Raw genomic sequence first — 17,965 nt, forward strand, 5'->3', positions numbered from 1 at the left:
TGGGATCTGTATTTACCTATGTGTCCAACTAATCAGCCATTTGGTTTTTCTACTTTCTACTGATTTGAGATGTTACTCTTATCAAAAAATAAATCCCCATTTTCATTTGTGTCTCTTTCTGGACTCTCTATGCATTCATTATACCATTGATACCTTGTGCCTAACACTGAATGATTTTAATTTTTGTTGCTTGGTATTTCATTTTAGTAGTTTATGTGGTTAGTCCCATTCATTACATTCATTTTTAGAATATTTGTGACTAATCTTCAATTTTGTCAAATTCCTATCAGAGTATTTTATAATGCAATTAAGTATTTATGTAGAATTGCCAACTTTACCTTAGTGAGTCTTATCCAAGAAAGGGGTATGTCTTTTTATTTATTCAATTATTATTTTTGTCCTTCAGGAACATTTCAAAACTTTTTTTTTTAGGATCAAAATATTTCTTGTTAAGCTTATACCTGTCTTTTTTGGTTTATTGTTGTAAATAGCATAGAATATGTTTTCTCTTTATATGCAAAATACTATGTTATCATTGAAATGATTATATTTTTAATTTTTTTAAATATTAAATGTTTAATTTATCCATGATGATACAACTAGAATAAATGCTATTTGTTTATGGAGTTCTTTTTTTAAAGACAACTGGTAGCAAGCAACGTGTATTCAGTTTAGTGTATTTAGTTTCAATATTCAGAAATGAGGTATGAAATTATTTTCTTTTTCACAATATCATCCTTAGATTAGTGTTATACTTGCTTCATAAAAAGGTTTTGCTTGGGGCTCTATAAGCTCTGGCATGTTATAAATGTCTGATTATCAGTTACTTGGGTCTGAAAGAATTTTACCTGTGAAGCTGACTAGACGAGTATGCTTTTGGATTCTAGCTCTTTAGAAAATCTCAATTTCTTCCAAAACTGTTGGTCTCTTTGGGATTGTGTTTCTTTTGTTCAGTTTTTCCATTTGCTTTCTAGATGTAATTCATTTTATTCAGATTTTCAAGTGTATTAGCTAATAAAGTGTTCTTGTATAAAGTTCTTTAAATTTCTTGTACATTTACAGTTATTTTTCTTATTTTTAATATTGCATATTTGTGTTTGAGTAATTAAATTTGGTAATATAGCATTGACATTGTTCGAAGTTGTTGAATTTCTCTTTTTTCTCTAGTTTAATGTCTAGCTTTGCTCTATCTCTAACTTTATTCTGCCTTCCTGAAGTATATTGTTCTTTTCTAAATTCTGAAAATGAATTCTTAATTTTTTATCTGTGGTATTTCTTATTTAATAGTGTAAGCCAAGATTTTGCCTTTGATTTTAGTTTTGATTAGTATTTTCAAGACATTATGCAATTTCAAGGTATTATGCAATTTCAGTTTTGGTAACCTGCATGTGAGATCTTTTTGTTTTTAATTTTTATTATTTTTTAAAGATTTATTTTATTTATGCACACAAGAACTGGGGTACAGGCCAGAGGTGTGGAGAGCGAGACGATTCACCAGAGACAGAGTGAGAAATACACTGCCGAGGGGAGCAGTGGGTGAGTCAGGAGACTTCTGCTGCGCCATGTGGGTCACCTCCCTGGCTGGGGATCTAACTCGTGCTGCAGAGGCTGTGGACAGCTTCATAGGCTGCATTTTAACCCCTTGCGCCACCAGGGAGTTCCCCTGTTTTTAACTTTTAAATGTTTAAAGTGTTTTTCCCAGGAAAAACAATTTCCAGTTTTATTACAGATTATGGAATTATAGGGCTTTAGTAACCTCACTGAAATATTCTTTTTGACCTAATATAACACCTATTTTTTAAACTAATGTTCTGTACTTGAAAATGAGGTACTTTTTAAATAATTTATTTGTATATATTTTACACCATTACACATTTTTGTACTTTTAGATATAGAATGTATTGTATAGTCAACCTTACTAATTATATTATTCAGTTTCCATATAGTCCTTTTTGTATATGTCTGTCTGTTCTGTTGTGAGCTGGTAGTATGGAAATTCTGTTGACGTCTCCAATGGTCATTGACTTATATATCCCAATAATAAACATGCTTAAAGATTTATGTCTGTTAAATCTTCCTCCTGGTTGGTACTACTATTTTTATTGAATGCTTTCTGTCTTGATTAAACATTTTCCCTGAACTTATTGTTTTCATGATACAAATTAATATTGCAAATTCTGTTTTCTTTTCATTGGTCAAGAGCTTTGGTTCTGAAATCAGACTATATGGTTTTGTATCTCAACTCTAGCATTCTATCTTTATAATCTGGGCAACCTCTGTGCCTCAGTTTCCACATTTGTGGAAGATGATATACCTCATAGAATTGTTATAAGAATTAAATTGAGTTAATGCATTTGAAATGTTCAAATAGTAACTAACAGTAAATGTCATTAAGTAATAGTTATTATTAACATTCACTATCAAAGAAGGGATATAATGGGTGAATGTTTGGATATTGGTCATAGCACTATTAATTTACAGCCGGAAGGAGAACTTTGAATGGAAATTTTTCCTCCTTTCTTCCCTTCTCTCTTTCTCTCTATATCTTAATTTGTTTTTATATTCTTCTTGTGGCAGATCTTTTTTATTGTTAGAAATAATTAGTTTTGAGCTACTTGCTCCTTCATTCATTCATTCATTCATTCATAGTCACATATCATATATCTCCCTGGGAGTGAAAAATAACCTGGTGACCCTCTGCAGTATTTTTTAAATGTCTAATGGACAACTAAGGTGAGAGTAACTGTTACACCATGTAAGTCCTTCCGCTACTCCCCTCATTCCTCTTCCCTTCAAATTTGGTATCAGAGAAAGATTTCAGAACTTTTCTAGTTCTTTTGTATTCTTTATGGGGTAATAAAATGGTAGACTTCCATTATTTTTTGCTAACTTTTGCTTTCCGTTCTCCAGATGATGTTTTCTTTTAGTATTTTTGTTTGAATTTTCAAAATTTAAAGTATGAAACTTAAAAGTACATAAAAGAGCATTTTTTGTTTATTTTTCTTAATTTCATTGAGTTTGAATATAGGGATTTTTATGGTCCTCTGTTTATGTCAATATCTTACCTTAGAAATCTATTTGTCTTAAAGAAACATATCAAGAGTTACTACTTAGCATTTGGTTTTAGCCAACATTTTATAGTCAACAACTCTGAACTAAAATATATGAATTCTTTGTTATTGAAAATATATTTAAAATACTCCATCCTTTTCCTTCCTCATGAAAGGAGCTTGGTTGGAGAGGACTTTAATCAGAGGAGTAGATGATATCTCAAATAATAATGGATATTAAAGAGAACTTTCAGTCTTACCACTTTGATCAGAAACTCATTTCCTGACCAAAAGTTATACTTGATACAGCTGTTTGGGTTTCCTGTACCCTTGTTGAAGAGCCTGCTGTTGAAGTTTGTTTAAGAAGCAGTGGTTGTTGGAATATTTGGGGGAGAGTGGGAGGAAGGTAGTTTCTTCTTAAAATGGAAGCAAGTGTAAAGATTTGGTCATGTTGTCCTGTTACACTGCATTCCACTAACATAAATTGTTATTTTTATGGAGCTGGTCCCTAACTGGCTGCTGAGCAATTGTATAAAGATAAATTCTTGTACAGGAGCACCTTTACTTTTTCTCTCAGACATTAGCTAATTAAGAGAGAAGATTGTATATTCATAGAGTTGAATATTTGGTACAAAGTAGTCATCTTTGTAGATTAGAGTGTAATAATTTTGGTTGTTGCAGGAAAATACTTGACTCTATTGATGGAATTTTAAATCTGTGACTGAAATACTTTATATCTTATTCATTAATTTCAAATACTCTCTAAAATTATTAAAAACTCAAAACTTTCCTTATGTCTACTAGGTATTATATTCATTCAATTTATTGTGAAGGGCCTTCCTCTTACTTCTGCTCCCCATATATATATGGTTTTCCTCCCATTACTAGAAGAATTGAGCAGAAAACAAAACCTAATTTCCTTTTAGCTCTTTCCCTATTTCACAATTTTATCTAGTCTTTACCCCTAAGCTATATTTATTTGAATCAGCCCTCCTTTTATGTTTTCTTGACCTTTGTTGTTTGCTATATTAGTTCTCTTTTATATTTTATAAGCCCATGAAATCAATCAAAAATCCTGTGATGCTAATACACAGGTGGCACTGACCGAAAAGACATCTGTATGTTATACACATTAAGCCTTGGGGACTTAAAAGTTAGATCATGTTTATGTGTTTGGTATGAAGAGCATATACCTTTCAAGTTATTAATAACTATTTTGTATAAATGAATGACTTAACAGGATATGTTGTATTGGTAGGAAACATTATAAACCAAGTGAAAACAATTTCCTACACTGTTGGAATTCTTACAGTTTTTGAGGGAAACACTAGAATCTACTGCAGTAAAGATTATATGAAATAATTCATTAAGCTTATAGCACAATATCTAATCATAGTACATACTGATGAATGTTAGCCTCCTTTGTATTAGAATCTGTAGTCAACAATTTGAATATAATTAAGTGGACAGAAAAAGTCATTATTATTATTTCTCCCTCACTGACTGTTCTAATACCAGTTCCTTGTACATGTAAGTTCAGCTTAGAAATCTGATTTTTCAACTTATAAATCTTGTAACTTTTAATAATTATATCAAAAAGGTCTTAGAGTAACGTTTGTTTCCATTTGTAAATTTAAATATTTTCAAATATATTAACGTTAGTCATAAAGTGGACCCTTGAACTGTTTGACTGCCAACCTTCAGGTATGAGAACTTTTGAAAAATATTAAAAACTATCACGAAACAACAAAAATAATTAATCTCTTGGATAATTCCAAGACAGCTGTAGTTCAGTGTCATTGTTAAATGTTTTATCTGAAGTGTTTTGTATAATTTTTTTATTTATTTAAAAAATAAAATTACTCATTTTTAACATCAATGTTTTGAAACCTAGCAACCAAAGAAAATTGTGATTTTTTTAAAAAAAGAATGAATTCATTTTAATACTTTCTAAAAACTTAAAAAGTTAGACCGTATCATTTGATTTTTAAATATATCCCCAATAGTAGTGATATAACTTTCAGAACAGTAATACTAAATATAAATCAAATAACAAATTTGAAATATTATTTATACTTTTAATTCCTCATACAACCATTCTCCTTTTGGTTAAAGCATAAAATTATTATTTGCCAAGACTCCATTTAATAACTTTCTTTAAGAAACCAGAAAAGAGTCTTTCTTTTTTTTTTTTAAGATTTATTTATTTATTTCTGCATAGAAGAACTGGGATATAGGCTAAAGGTATGGGGGGGTGAGAGGGTTCACCAGAGACAGAGTGGGGAGCAGAGCAGGTGGATCTACTAAAATACACTGTTGAGGGGAGCAGGGGGCGAGACAGGAGAGGTCTGTTGCACCATGTGGGTTAGTCCCTGTCAGGGATTTGAACTCAGGCCATGGTGGTAATAGTGCTGACACTTAATCCCTAGGCTACCAGGGAGGCCACAGAAAAAAGTATTTTTATTGCACAGTTTATTTTTGTTATGTCTATTAGTGCTTTGATTAAATATTCTTACCATGAATAGATGTGCAGTAAGATGTATTAATAATACTAAATGTATTAATGTACGGTGTCTTATATAGCCTTTCCTCTGATAGTACTCAACTAGAGCCTTTGTGTGATTTGAAATTTGCAAGAAAAAGCATAACAGAAAATACCAACTAATTAACTCACTGATTGAAGGCAAAAAAAGAGAAAATACCAACTATTTTTAAGAGAAAATAAAAAATGCTTTGGATTTTCAGGTTCAGCAACACCTGACTTTTTGATTGAAAACTGAGATGATTTGTAATTGCCAGTTTGACTTAAATAACAGCTTTATTGGGATATAATTTATATGAATTACATTTCAGCTATTGTGTGCAATTCAGTGATCCTTAATATATCAAGAGTTGTGCAACCAGTGCCATTATCATTTTAGAACATTTTCATCACTCCAAAACAGAAACCACCACACCCTTTAGCACTCGCTTGCTGTTATATTTCCCCCCAGGCCTCTTTCTCTCAGGCTGTGGCTCCACTAATCTATTTTTCATCTACAGATTTGCTTGTCATGAACATTTCTTATAAATGAGCTCAGATATTATGTGACCTTTCGTATATAACTTCTTTCACTTAGTATAATTTTTTTCAAGATTTATTTATTTATTTATACAAGCACTGGGTACAGTCAGAAGCGCAGGAGGGTGAGAGAATTCACCAGAGCCAGGGCGGGGAGCAGAACAGGCAGAAGGACCAAAGTACACTGCTGAGGGGAGCAGTGGGCGCGGCAGGAGAGGTCTGCTTGCCTTGTGGGACCCTTGCCGGCGGCCAGGGATTGAACCGGCGCTGCAGAGGCTGCGGGCATCTTCACAGCCAGCGCTCAACCGCTGCGCCACCAGAGGCCCTAGTATAATGCTTTTAAGATTAATCCATATTACAGCATATATCAGAACTTCATTCCTTTTTTTTTAATTGCCAATAATATTCCAGGGTATGGTTTTGCTACAGTTCACTTAAACATTCACCATTTGAAGAATTGCTATAAAGAAGTTTTTGTGAGAACATATGTTTTCATTTTTTTTGGGGGGGGATTACTGGGTCATATGATCATAATGACCATAGCTGTATGTTTAAATTTTTTAGGAAAACATTTTTTGGGATATATTTTCCTTCATATAATTAAAGGTATGTTCAAATTAAATTACTATAAATTCATGTCAATTTTCTCATCAAAAACTGTCCATTAACATTTCTGGGTATTTGACATTTCAGTGACCTTCTGTTTTCAATTAAACTCTTAATTTAAACAGTTAAATGTTTTAGCTTTCTCTAAGTTCTCCCACTCCATTCCCATATCCAGTAGTTGATAATCTACATATAGGTACTTGTTTGAGAAAACTCCCTACTCAAAAGCAACCCTATCCAGTCAAAAATATTTTACGTGATATGTGCTTACATCCTAACATAAATATAACTTACATGTAATCTCTTTTCAAAAATAGATCTCTTCAAAATTAGAATTTTTGCAATTCCATATGGGGCTTTCTCAAAGTAGATGTTCACTGAGACTTACCAAAAATTCAGATTTTGAAAATAGTCATTTTGGAAAACACCTAAAAAGCACAAAGAAAATAAGTCGATTATGTTCCTAATATCCAGATATGGCCATTTTTAACATTGTGATGTACATCTGTTTATATTTTGATGATTTACATTTACAAAACTTTTAAAGGTGGAGTTCAGTTGACACTTCAGTGTTCTATAAACTTTCAAATTTAATGTCATAACATTTTTCCATACAGTATTCCTAAACATGACTTTAAGACTTTTCTTGATATTTTCTCATTTTAAAATATTCTGGATTTATTATAGAATTATCTGGAACTCTCACCACTATTTACATTTCAAAATATCTCTTTCTAGTCTTTTTTCTCTTTGTGTCTGTTTGTTTTGTAAAGTGAGATTATCATTCATATGTTTCTTTTGTATTATTATAAGAATGTGATGCAATTTTTCACTTTCCTATTGATGGGCAATTAGGAAAGTGTAAATCTTAGGTTTAATGCTTAGAAGTAAAATTACTCTGAATATTTTTAAGGTTGTTGGTGCATATTATGATTGCTCTTTTTCAAGTTAGCATTTCTCACAGACTTAGGCAAATTGTTTCATTTTATCATGCCTCACTCAGATGTACTAGCAGAGTTCTGTGGTATTGCTTATTTTCAGAAATTGACCTTCTGAATACATATCTTGTTAATAATCTGGAAAATCACAAACCATTACTTGAAAGGGTTTCATTTAATTGTGTGTTGAATATATTAAGACCTAAAATGAATTTTATGCATTCACTTAACTATTCAGGAATGTTAATTCTTGCTAGTGACAACTGTTAAGTATTATTTAGTAAAAAAAAATTATCCCTATCAATATGATTTTCTGTGTGACTCCAATGTTTACTTTATCTATGCTAATTTCTAAAAATGTAATGATATGAAAATTGATTTTATATTTGTTAATGGATAATAGTCTACAAGAAAAATGAGTGAGTATATGATCAATATGACATCTTGATTGCAGCATCTACGTCTTATTTTATTTCCTTAGTCTAACAGTGTTTTTCAAACTTCAACCTACATCAGAGTCATCTGGAGAGCTTTTTATATATCAATTGCTAGACCTTATCTAAGAATCCCAGATTTAGTATTTCTGAGTTGAGCCTGACAATTTGCATTTCTAACATGTTTCCTGATGAGGTTGATGCTGCTCATCTGGGGACCACACTTTGAAATTGGTTCAGGACAGTGAGTACATAGATCTATTGTTTTTGTGGTCTTTTAGAATCATATTTAGCCTCCTAATATTGAAAAAGATTATTTTCTTGCTAGAATTACTTTAAACTGTTTTGAAATTGACAAAGCAGGAAAGCCTATTTGCCCTTACTAGTTTGTGATTGAAAATATAAATAACAAAAATATCCATCAGATAAAAGACTGTTGCCCAGAATAAACAAAGAATCCTTAAAACTCAACAATAAGAAAATAAACTGCTTTTAAAATGGGACAGATCTTAACAGATACTTTACCCAGGAAAAGGGCAAATAAGCATATGAAATAATGTTCCACATCATGTGCCATCAGGGAAATCTAAATTAAAACAATAGTGAGCTCCTACCATGTGGTATTAGAATGGCTGAAATCCAGAAAACTGACAACCTCAAATGTGACTGGGATGCAGAGGGACAGGAACTCTCATTTATTGCTGGTAGGAATGCAAAATACTGCAGCCACTTTGGAAGTAGATTGATTTCTTACAAAACTTAAAACACTCTTACCCTACAGTCCAACATTCGTGATTCTGAATGTTTATTCAATGTTGTTAAAAACATATGTGTACAGAAAAACTTGTACACAGATATTTATAGCAGCATTTTTCACAATTGCCAAAACTTGAAAGCAACCATGATGTCCTCCAGTAGGTAAATGGATGAATAAAGTGTGGGTCAACCAGCCAGTGGTAGATCTGGATTCAGCACTAAAAATAAATGAACTATCTAGCCATGAAAACACATGGAGGAAACATAAATGCATATTACTAAGTGAAAGATGGCAATCTGATATCATGACATATTGTATGACTCCAGGTGTCATGACATTCTGGAAAAGGTGAAACTATGGTGATAGTAAAAAAAAAAAAAAAAAAAACAAAACCCAAAAATCGTTGGTTGTTAGGATTTGCAGGATAGGCAGGAATGAATAGATAGAAGAGCACAGAGGGTTTTTAAGCAAGTAAAAATACTCTGTATGATACTGTAATGATGGACACAAGTCATGTTTGTCCTAACCCATAGAATATTGAAACCTATTTTAGTGAGCTCATTGTAGGAGCTCATTTTAGGAGCAGCAATAGTGAAACCTGTTTTAAACTATGGACTTTGGGTGATAATGATGTGTCAGCGTAGGTTCTTGAGTGGTAACAAATTTGTACACATTTGTGTAATAAATGTCCTGCTCTGTAGGAGATGTTATGCAGGAGGCTGTGCATTTGTGGAGACAAGAGTATCTGAGAAATTTCTGTACTTTCCTTTCAGTTTTGCAGTTAACTTTACTCTTAAAAAATATACTTAAAAAATAATATGCAGCAGGGTTGTTTCCTGTGTGTTTCACTGAAAAGAACTCTTTCCATAGGTAACTAAAGGTAGCAAAATGAACCTGGGGCTTAGGGGTTGGATTTTGGCTGATTCTGAAAGGTAAAAAAAAATTAAAAAGGGTCTCTTCTACCTGCAGGTACCCTTACATAAGCAGGATTTTCTTTTAAAGCTATCCAATTTTTGATTGTACTTTGCTGAACTATATATAAAAGGTTTATTTTCTTTTCCTTTATAGTGTAAGTGGCGGTCCCTAGAAAGACCAATTTTTCTAAACTTTGGTGACTAAAGAACAAGCTGTTGTATACAGTACAAATTATTTGGGATTATATTTCTTTCCAAACTTTCTGGGAGAAGTGTTCTACAGGATATTAATAAATGTGCTTCTGAAATAGGTGTTTGGTACCATATAAGTAAGAGAAAGTAGGTAAAGCCTTTTAAAGAAGAGTGTTTGAGGGTGTGTGTGTGTGTGTGTGTGCAAAAGCCTTTGAAATGTCCATTGCCTTATACATTTAATAGAGAAATGTAATATATGTTTCCAAAATTTATTTGACTGCGGAACCCCTCTGTCATATGTTCTTACCAACATCCAGTAACAAGTCTAGTCTAATGAGCAGAATAACTGGCTAGTTGGAAGAAAATTGATTACTGATATGAAAGGAAAAAACTTTTGCTACTTTGAGTTGTTTCCATAATTCAAATGGTAAAGCAGGCCTCAAATACTCAGATTTAACAAGTTAGATTCAAATTAGTTCAACTTGCATAAGCTTTAAATAGATTTGATAAACCAAGTAACTATCTTTTGTTTTGTGCTTTAGCTAAAATAACTTGTTAAAAATAGGTGATTAAATATTTAGAACTCTGCTCTCAGAACTCTGTGCAACAATGGAAATGTTCCTTATCTCTGTTGACCTATATAGCAGCCACTAGTCACTAGCCTCTTAAAGATTACTGAGTATTAGAAATGTGCTATTGTGACAGAGTAATTAAACTTTTAGTTTCATTTAATTTTTTTAAAGATGTATTTATTTGTGCATATAAGAGCTGGGGTACAGGCCAGAGGTGTGGGGGGTGAGAGGATTCACCAGAGACAGAATGGCGAACAGAACAGGCAGATTGACTGAAATACACTGCTGAGGGGAGCGGTGGGTGAGTCAGGAGACGTCTGCTGCACCATGTGTGTTGCTCCCTGGCCAGCCAGGGGATCGAACTTGTGCTGTAGAAGCTGCAGTTAGCAGCTTCATAGGTTGCGTCTTAACCCCTTGGGCCACCAGGGAGGCCCAGTTTCATTTAATTTTCATTAATTTAAATTATTGCACATTGCTAGACAATGCAGTCTACAGAGTGTGTTTATAAACTAGAGCATTTTTCATACTACAAAATATTTTTTTTCTTTATTGAGCTACCATAAGTTTACAACACTGTATATAATATAGGGGCATAGGTTCATACCTCCTCAGATGTGTTACCACGTAACCCTGCCTTCAAAGTACATATACTCATTTACCCTTGACCAACAGGTCCACTCCCCCCCTTTATTCCCACCCCTTCCTCACCTGCCCCTCTAGTAGCCTAAATTCTGCATCATACTAATTTTAAATTGATGGGATTAAAATGAAATTTCTCTTTGGGGAGTTTAGTTTGGAAAAGTTGAGACTGTGATGAATATATTTAAATGACTTCTATGCATGTAATTCTATAGTGACATAATTGAGAGTACTCTTCACATTTTTTCCATTTGCTTGTGGAGTGGTTGGCAGTATTAAGACAGTTGCAGAAAGTTTGGGATTTATGTAAATGTCCTTTGAAAAAGTTAGAGCTATACAAAGGTTAGAGTTTTATAATGTTAAATAATTATGGAGCATGTCAAAACTTACTCTTTTGCTATGAATGTACAGTTGCGTTTCAAACATGATCTTTAAATCACTTGATTTTTGATGAGAGTAATGGTAGAAAGGTGAAAATAGTAAGGTATGTAAGTTCTCCTAATACAAGTTTGACTAAATTAAACTGTCATAATTGATTAATTTTAGAATAAATTGACTACTTTATGACTACTTGGCGGGGCCTAAATTATTTCAAAGTAGTTTGTTTGACCTAGTACTACACTTTAGGAAGTTTTGACAGCCAAATAGGTTTTGGGAAGCAACTTGTTTAATATATTGTTATCTTTATCCTTGCACTTGCCGATTGAATAAAATGTTTTACTCTCTCAGTCATGCCTAAACAGCTTCTCTTTAGTACTTGAACTGTTTAGTAGTTTATTTACATTTTAATTCAACTAGTATTTATAAAAGGTTTCATTTTGGAGGATCATTACTTTTTAAAATGGTAATTATTTTAAGTTATCCACAGCGTTTTTGAATATATGGTGTGGAATTGCAGCTTTTCCATAAGAAGCTGTGTATTACATCAAGTCACAGGTGCAATCTCAAGTGATATTTTTCAGTATGTAGCAATAATTTTTAAAGCCATGTGTGTTTATTATGATCATTATCAGTTGTTTTTCTTTAAATAGTATTTTTTTTCCACTTTCTCCAATTTGTATTACACTGACTCTTCTCATATATAAAGGATGATCTCTTAATATTGTTTGAGTTTTAATACAACCACTGAATGACCAGTCTCACCATGTGGAATTTAGTGTTTTTTGCGGCACTTGTGTGTAAATAGAAAATGAGGTTCTAGGTAAGAAATATTCTGTATTCTGACATGCAGCTCAGTTTTTTACAAAAAGAGACATTACTGCAGTTTAATCAATTTATGCATGTTAATTTTTCTTTTTTCTTTTTCTAATGACTTTATATTTTCATATAAAGATATACTTGCTTTTTTCAAGAAAGGACACTTTATTCTTGGATTGTCTTTCCTAAGAGGAATGGTATAGTCAGCTCTCTGGTTAGATATTTGAACTGCAGATAATCTAAATCCCATTATTTCTGAGCTCGTTCTGTTAATCTTACTTCTATATGTAGTATTTAATAGATGTACCATTTCATGTTTAATATGGCTCTTCTCTTTACAAAGAGAAATACATGTATATCTTCACAGTTTCTGTTGATTTTGTTAAATTTGTTATTAATAATGTTGATGTGAAAACTGAAATGTTTGGAGCAACATTACTCAGAGACATATTAGATTTCTCATAATTTAGAATATAACAATGTTTTGAACATTTCATAGGGTCACAAAAATCTTTCTGGATAAAGGATTTTAGTATCTAGTATATCCCCTTAGCTAGTATATGCTAAGATTCTGAAAATGTTTGTGTTGCTGTGAGATCAGGGAGTAAAAAGTACAATCCTTTTTTTTTTTTTTTTTTTTTTTTTTTTAAAGACACCTAGCTGTTGGGCAGAGGAGGGAACAGAGAAGAGATCACATCAGCGTTCTGCATCATGGGGCAGTGCTGATCAACTAAAAGAGGTAAGTTATTTCTGTTTTCAGTCTGTAACCTGTTTTAGTCCCAGCAAATTATTTTGCTGATTTCTTAATTTAATGTTACTTCCTTTATTTGTGCTAACCTTAACCTCTTTTAGAACTTAAGAGTTGGCTTCTAGATTTTGGTGAACAAGCCTGAGTTTACCTTACTTGTTTTCTTCATTTATAAATATTTCTTTGCAACTACCCAGCTTTTGTTTTTTCCAGAATGAAGTCTGATTTTATGTAATAATCTTGTTTTTGACTTACTATAACAAAGCTAAGTAAATGATGTCTTTGTATAATGGCAGAATAGTGTTTCTTGCTTCTAATAATCTTTTAATGATATATAACATACCCAATAATAGTGGAGTCAATGTAATTTAAAAATTTTTTATTAATTATGAGTTACCTAAGTTATGCTAGTCTTTATATTTCAGGTTAATATTCTCCAGTATAATCTGCTTTCATCTAAATTCTTGCTTATTTGTTTTCTAAATTATAGTAATTTAGATTTGAGTTTATCTGGTCTTTTTGAGGATTCACATTACGACAGCTCATTACTTTGCAGGAGAATCAAATAAATTCAGTTGGTTTAAAGTTGTTAGGGTTTTTTTTTGTATATTAAACTCAAAATTATAACCATTGGTTTTGATACTATACTCTGTATCAATATCAATTAAGTCTGCTTTAAATATTTGCAAGGGTAGATATATGTCATTTTTCTCTAGGGTAAACAGTGACATTTCTCTCAGGTATTTTTCATGTATAGTTTCCTTATCCCTTAGTTTAATTTTCTATACAATGGATTGTCAGTATCTCTCATATACTGTGCTTCCTATTGTATTCTCTATTGATTTAGAAAGATCCTCAATTCCTATTTACCTTGCATACAAACATATATATATGTATATATGCAAAATATTTTCCCAAAATCACTTTTACACTAGTTACGCTAGACTGACATGTCTAGGTAAAAGGGCTACATATCTCTACATAGATATGAATAAGAAAGTGAGCTAGCAGGTTTTTTTTTTTTTTTTTTTTTTTTTTTTTATAAATTTTATTGTTATATTCCCCATACAATTGCAGCCCCCCATTCTGACCCCAATCCCTCCCCTCCCGCCCCCGCCCCCCTAAAAGTGTCTCTGGTTCATAGTTTTTTGTTGATTTTGATTTTCACTTTCTTATAGTTATTCATTTTCCTGGTCCCTTATTTAAGTTTTCTAGATTCCTGCTATGAGTGAGACCATCCGGTATTTTTCTTTTTCTTTTTGGCTTATTTCGCTGAGCATGATCCCTTCCAGCGCCATCCATGTTGCAGCAAATTGCATGTGTTTATCTTTTTTGAATGCTGAGTAATATTCCATGGTATATATGTACCACATCTTCTTGATCCAGTCATCTATTTTTGGGCATTTGGGTTGTTTCCAAAGCTTAGCTATTGTAAACAGTGCTGCTATAAACATAGGGGTGCAGGTGTTCTTTGGAATTGATGTTTCTGTGTCCTTTGGGTAAATACCTAGGAGTGGAATTGCTGGGTCATATGGAAGCTCTATGTTTAGTAGGTCCAGAAATCTCCACACAGCTTTCCACAGTGGTTGGACCAGTTTGCACTCCCACCAACAGTGCAGAAGAGTTCCTTTTTCTCCACACCCTCGCCAACATTTGTTGTTGCTAGTTTTTTTAATATGTGCCATTCTCACTGGTGTAAGATGGTATCTCATGGTAGTTTTGATTTGCATTTCCCTGATGACAAGTGATGTTGAACATTTTTTCATATGCCTGTTGGCCATTTGCATTTCCTCTTCAGAGAAGTTTCTTTTAAGCTCTTCTGCCCATTTTTTGACTGGATTATTTTCTTTGTTGTTGTTGAGTCTCATCAGCTCTTTGCAGATTTTTGTGATCAGTCCTTTATCATTAGTGTTGGGTGCAAAAATGTTCTCCCAGTTGGTGGGGTTTCTCTTTGTTTTTGTTATTGTCTCTTTTGCTGTGCAAAAGCTCTTTAATTTGATATAGTCCCAGCTGTTTATCTTTGCCTTCACTATCACAGCTTTGGGTGATGTGTCTGTAAAGATGTCTTTGATGTGCAAATCACGTAGTGTTTCGCCTATATTTCCTTCTATATATTTTATGGTTTCAGGTCTTATGTCTAGTTCTTTAATCCATTTTGAGTTGATTTTTGTGTATGGTGTGAGGTGGTGGTCAAGCTTCATTCTTTTGCATGTAGCGACCCAGTTTTCCCAGCACCATTTATTGAACAAACTTTCTTTGCTCCAATGCATAGTCTTTGCTCCTTTGTCAAAGATTAGTTGACCATAAACCTGTGGGTTTATTTCTGGATTTTCTATTCGATTCCATTGGTCTGTATGTCTGTTCTTGTTCCAATACCATGCGGTTTTGATGATTATGGCTTTGTAGTATAGTTTGAAGTCTGGGAGTCTGATGCCTCCATTCCCTTCTTTTTTTTTCAGGAGAGCTTTGGCTATTCGGGGTTTTTTGTGATTCCATATGAATTTCATCAATAATTGTTCTATTTCTTTGAAGAATGACATTGAAATTTTGATTGGAATAGCATTGAATCTGTATATTGCTTTTGGAAGGATGGCCATTTTAATAATGTTTATTCTTCCAATCCATGAGCAGGGGATGTCTCTCCATTTCTTTGTGTCTTCTTCTATTTCTTTTAACAGTGTTTTATAGTTTTCTTTGTATAGGTCCTTTACCTCTTTTGTTAGATTTATTCCCAAATATTTGATTTTTTTTGTTTCAATAACAAAAGGGATGGTCTTTTTGATTTCTTCTTCTTCAGATTTATTGTTTGTGTATAGGAAGGCTACTGACTTTTGCGTGTTGATTTTGTATCCTGCCACTTTACTGAACTGATTGATGAGTTGAATTAGCTTTTCTGTGGAGTTTTTGGGGTTCTCTATGTATAATATCATATCGTCTGCAAATAGTGATAGTTTGACTTCTTCTTTTCCTATTTGGATTCCTTGGATGTCTTTCTCTTGTCTTATTGCCCTGGCTAGGACTTCCAGTATTATATTGAAAAGCAATGGTGAGAGTGGACATCCTTGTCTTGTTCCAGATCTTAATGGAATTGCTTTCAGCTTTTCACCATTGAGAATGATACTGGCTGTTGGCTTGTCATAGATGGCCTTTATGATGTTGAGGTATGTTCCTTGTATCCCAAGAATTTCAAGGGCTTTTATCATGAATGGGTGTTGCACTTTGTCGAAAGCTTTCTCAGCATCTATTGATATTATCATATGGTTTTTATATTTCTTTTTGTTGATGTGTTGGATAACGTTGATTGATTTTCGGATGTTAAACCATCCTTGTGCCCCTGGAATGAATCCAACTTGGTCGTGGTGAATTATCTTATGGATACATTGTTGGATTCTGATAGCTAAAATTTTATTGAGGATTTTTGCATCAGTGTTCATTAGGGAGATTGGCCTGTAGTTTTCCTTTTTTGTGTTGTCCTTGTTCGGTTTTGGTATTAGTGTAATGTTGGCTTCATAGAACGTGTTTGGTATTGTCCCTTCCTTCTCAATTTTTTGGAAGAGTTTGTGAAGGATAGGCACTAATTCGTCTCTGAATGTTTGGTAGAATTCATTTGTAAATCCATCAGGTCCTGGGCTTTTGTTTTTGGGGAGGTTTTTGATTACCATTTCAATTTCGCTAATTGTAATTGGTCTGTTTAGGTGTTCTATTTCTTCTTTATCTAGCTTTGGGTGATTGTAGAGTTGTAGGAATTTGTCCATCTCCTCTAGATTGTTAAACTTGTTTCCATATAACTGTTCATAGTAGTTACTGATTATTCTTTTGATTTCTGCTGTGTCCGTTGTGATTTCTCCTCTTTCATTGATGATCCTGTTTATTTGTGCTTTCTCCCTTTTTTCCTTTGTGAGCCTGGCTAGGGGTTTGTCTATTTTATTGATTTTTTCAAAGAACCAGAGCTAGCAGTTTTTATCTCAGAGCTAAAAGTAATCTCAGAGTTATAGTTCAATTTTGGACTATAGCAACACATGACATACACAATTAAAAAAATCACTGACAGGACTGAGTGAGAGATGTGATTACTCACAAAGTAACCAATAAATCTAGACAGAACTGTCAGAACAAGTAATGCAGTACTCTGGAAGTCAACCAAACAAATTGTGTTGCTGTCTTCATTATAATTGCTGGACTTCAAGTAAATATAACTCAAGTTTGTGGTGTTCTAATATGTTGCTTTTCCTTTCTCTATTTTCCTCATCCCCAACTTCGTTGCCATAGCATATTACCCATTATGGGGTGGACTTGAAATCCAGAAGTTTTGCTATCCCCACTGGAGAAAGAGAATTTGATAGGGAGTGTTGTAGATTAAAATACTTATCTTAGTTGCCGATGAACAGGGAGGGCTGATGGCTTATTTAGCCTAAGATTAGAGTCCAATATGGGGAAAGCAACAGACTCATAGAGTAGCAGGGTTTTATAGAGACTTCTAAGAGTTAAGATAGTCATGGGTGCTTGATATAAATTAACCACATATTCCAGGATGACTGGAAGCTGTGGACATGTACAAACTTGAAATGGGTTAATGGTAATAAAAGCTGAGGTCAACTTTAAAAAACCTAAACTTTTGGGCCTCCCCTGGTGGCGCAGCGGTTGAGCGCTGGGCTGCGAGCTGCCCGCAGCCTCTGCAGCACCGGTTTGATCCCCGGCCGCCTGCGAGGGTCCCACATGGCGTGCAGATCTCTCCTGCCGCGCCCACTGCTCCCCTCAGCAGTGTACTTTGGTCCTTCTGCCTCTTCTCCCCGCTCTGGCTCTGGTGAATCCTCTCACCCTCCTGCACTTCTGACTGTACCCAGTGCTTGTATAAAT

General features: G+C 33.4%; 1 protein-coding gene across 2 annotated transcripts in view; it reads left to right on the plus strand.

Annotated features, from left to right (window-relative positions):
• GLCCI1 (glucocorticoid induced 1) overlaps nucleotides 1–17,965 on the plus strand; it is a gene marked incomplete at both ends in the record, with an annotated part of 91,204 nt that overhangs the window by 41,686 nt on the left and 31,553 nt on the right. For both annotated transcript variants that reach the window (XM_084230502.1, XM_084230501.1), the window contains one exon: nucleotides 13,013–13,099. In XM_084230502.1, the coding sequence (XP_084086628.1) occupies nucleotides 13,013–13,099 (87 nt within the window). The remainder of the gene's footprint in view (nucleotides 1–13,012; nucleotides 13,100–17,965) is intronic.

The sequence above is a fragment of the Talpa europaea genome, assembly GCF_964194135.1.
Source record: "Talpa europaea genome assembly, chromosome: 3".
Classification (NCBI taxonomy): Eukaryota; Metazoa; Chordata; class Mammalia; order Eulipotyphla; family Talpidae; genus Talpa; species Talpa europaea.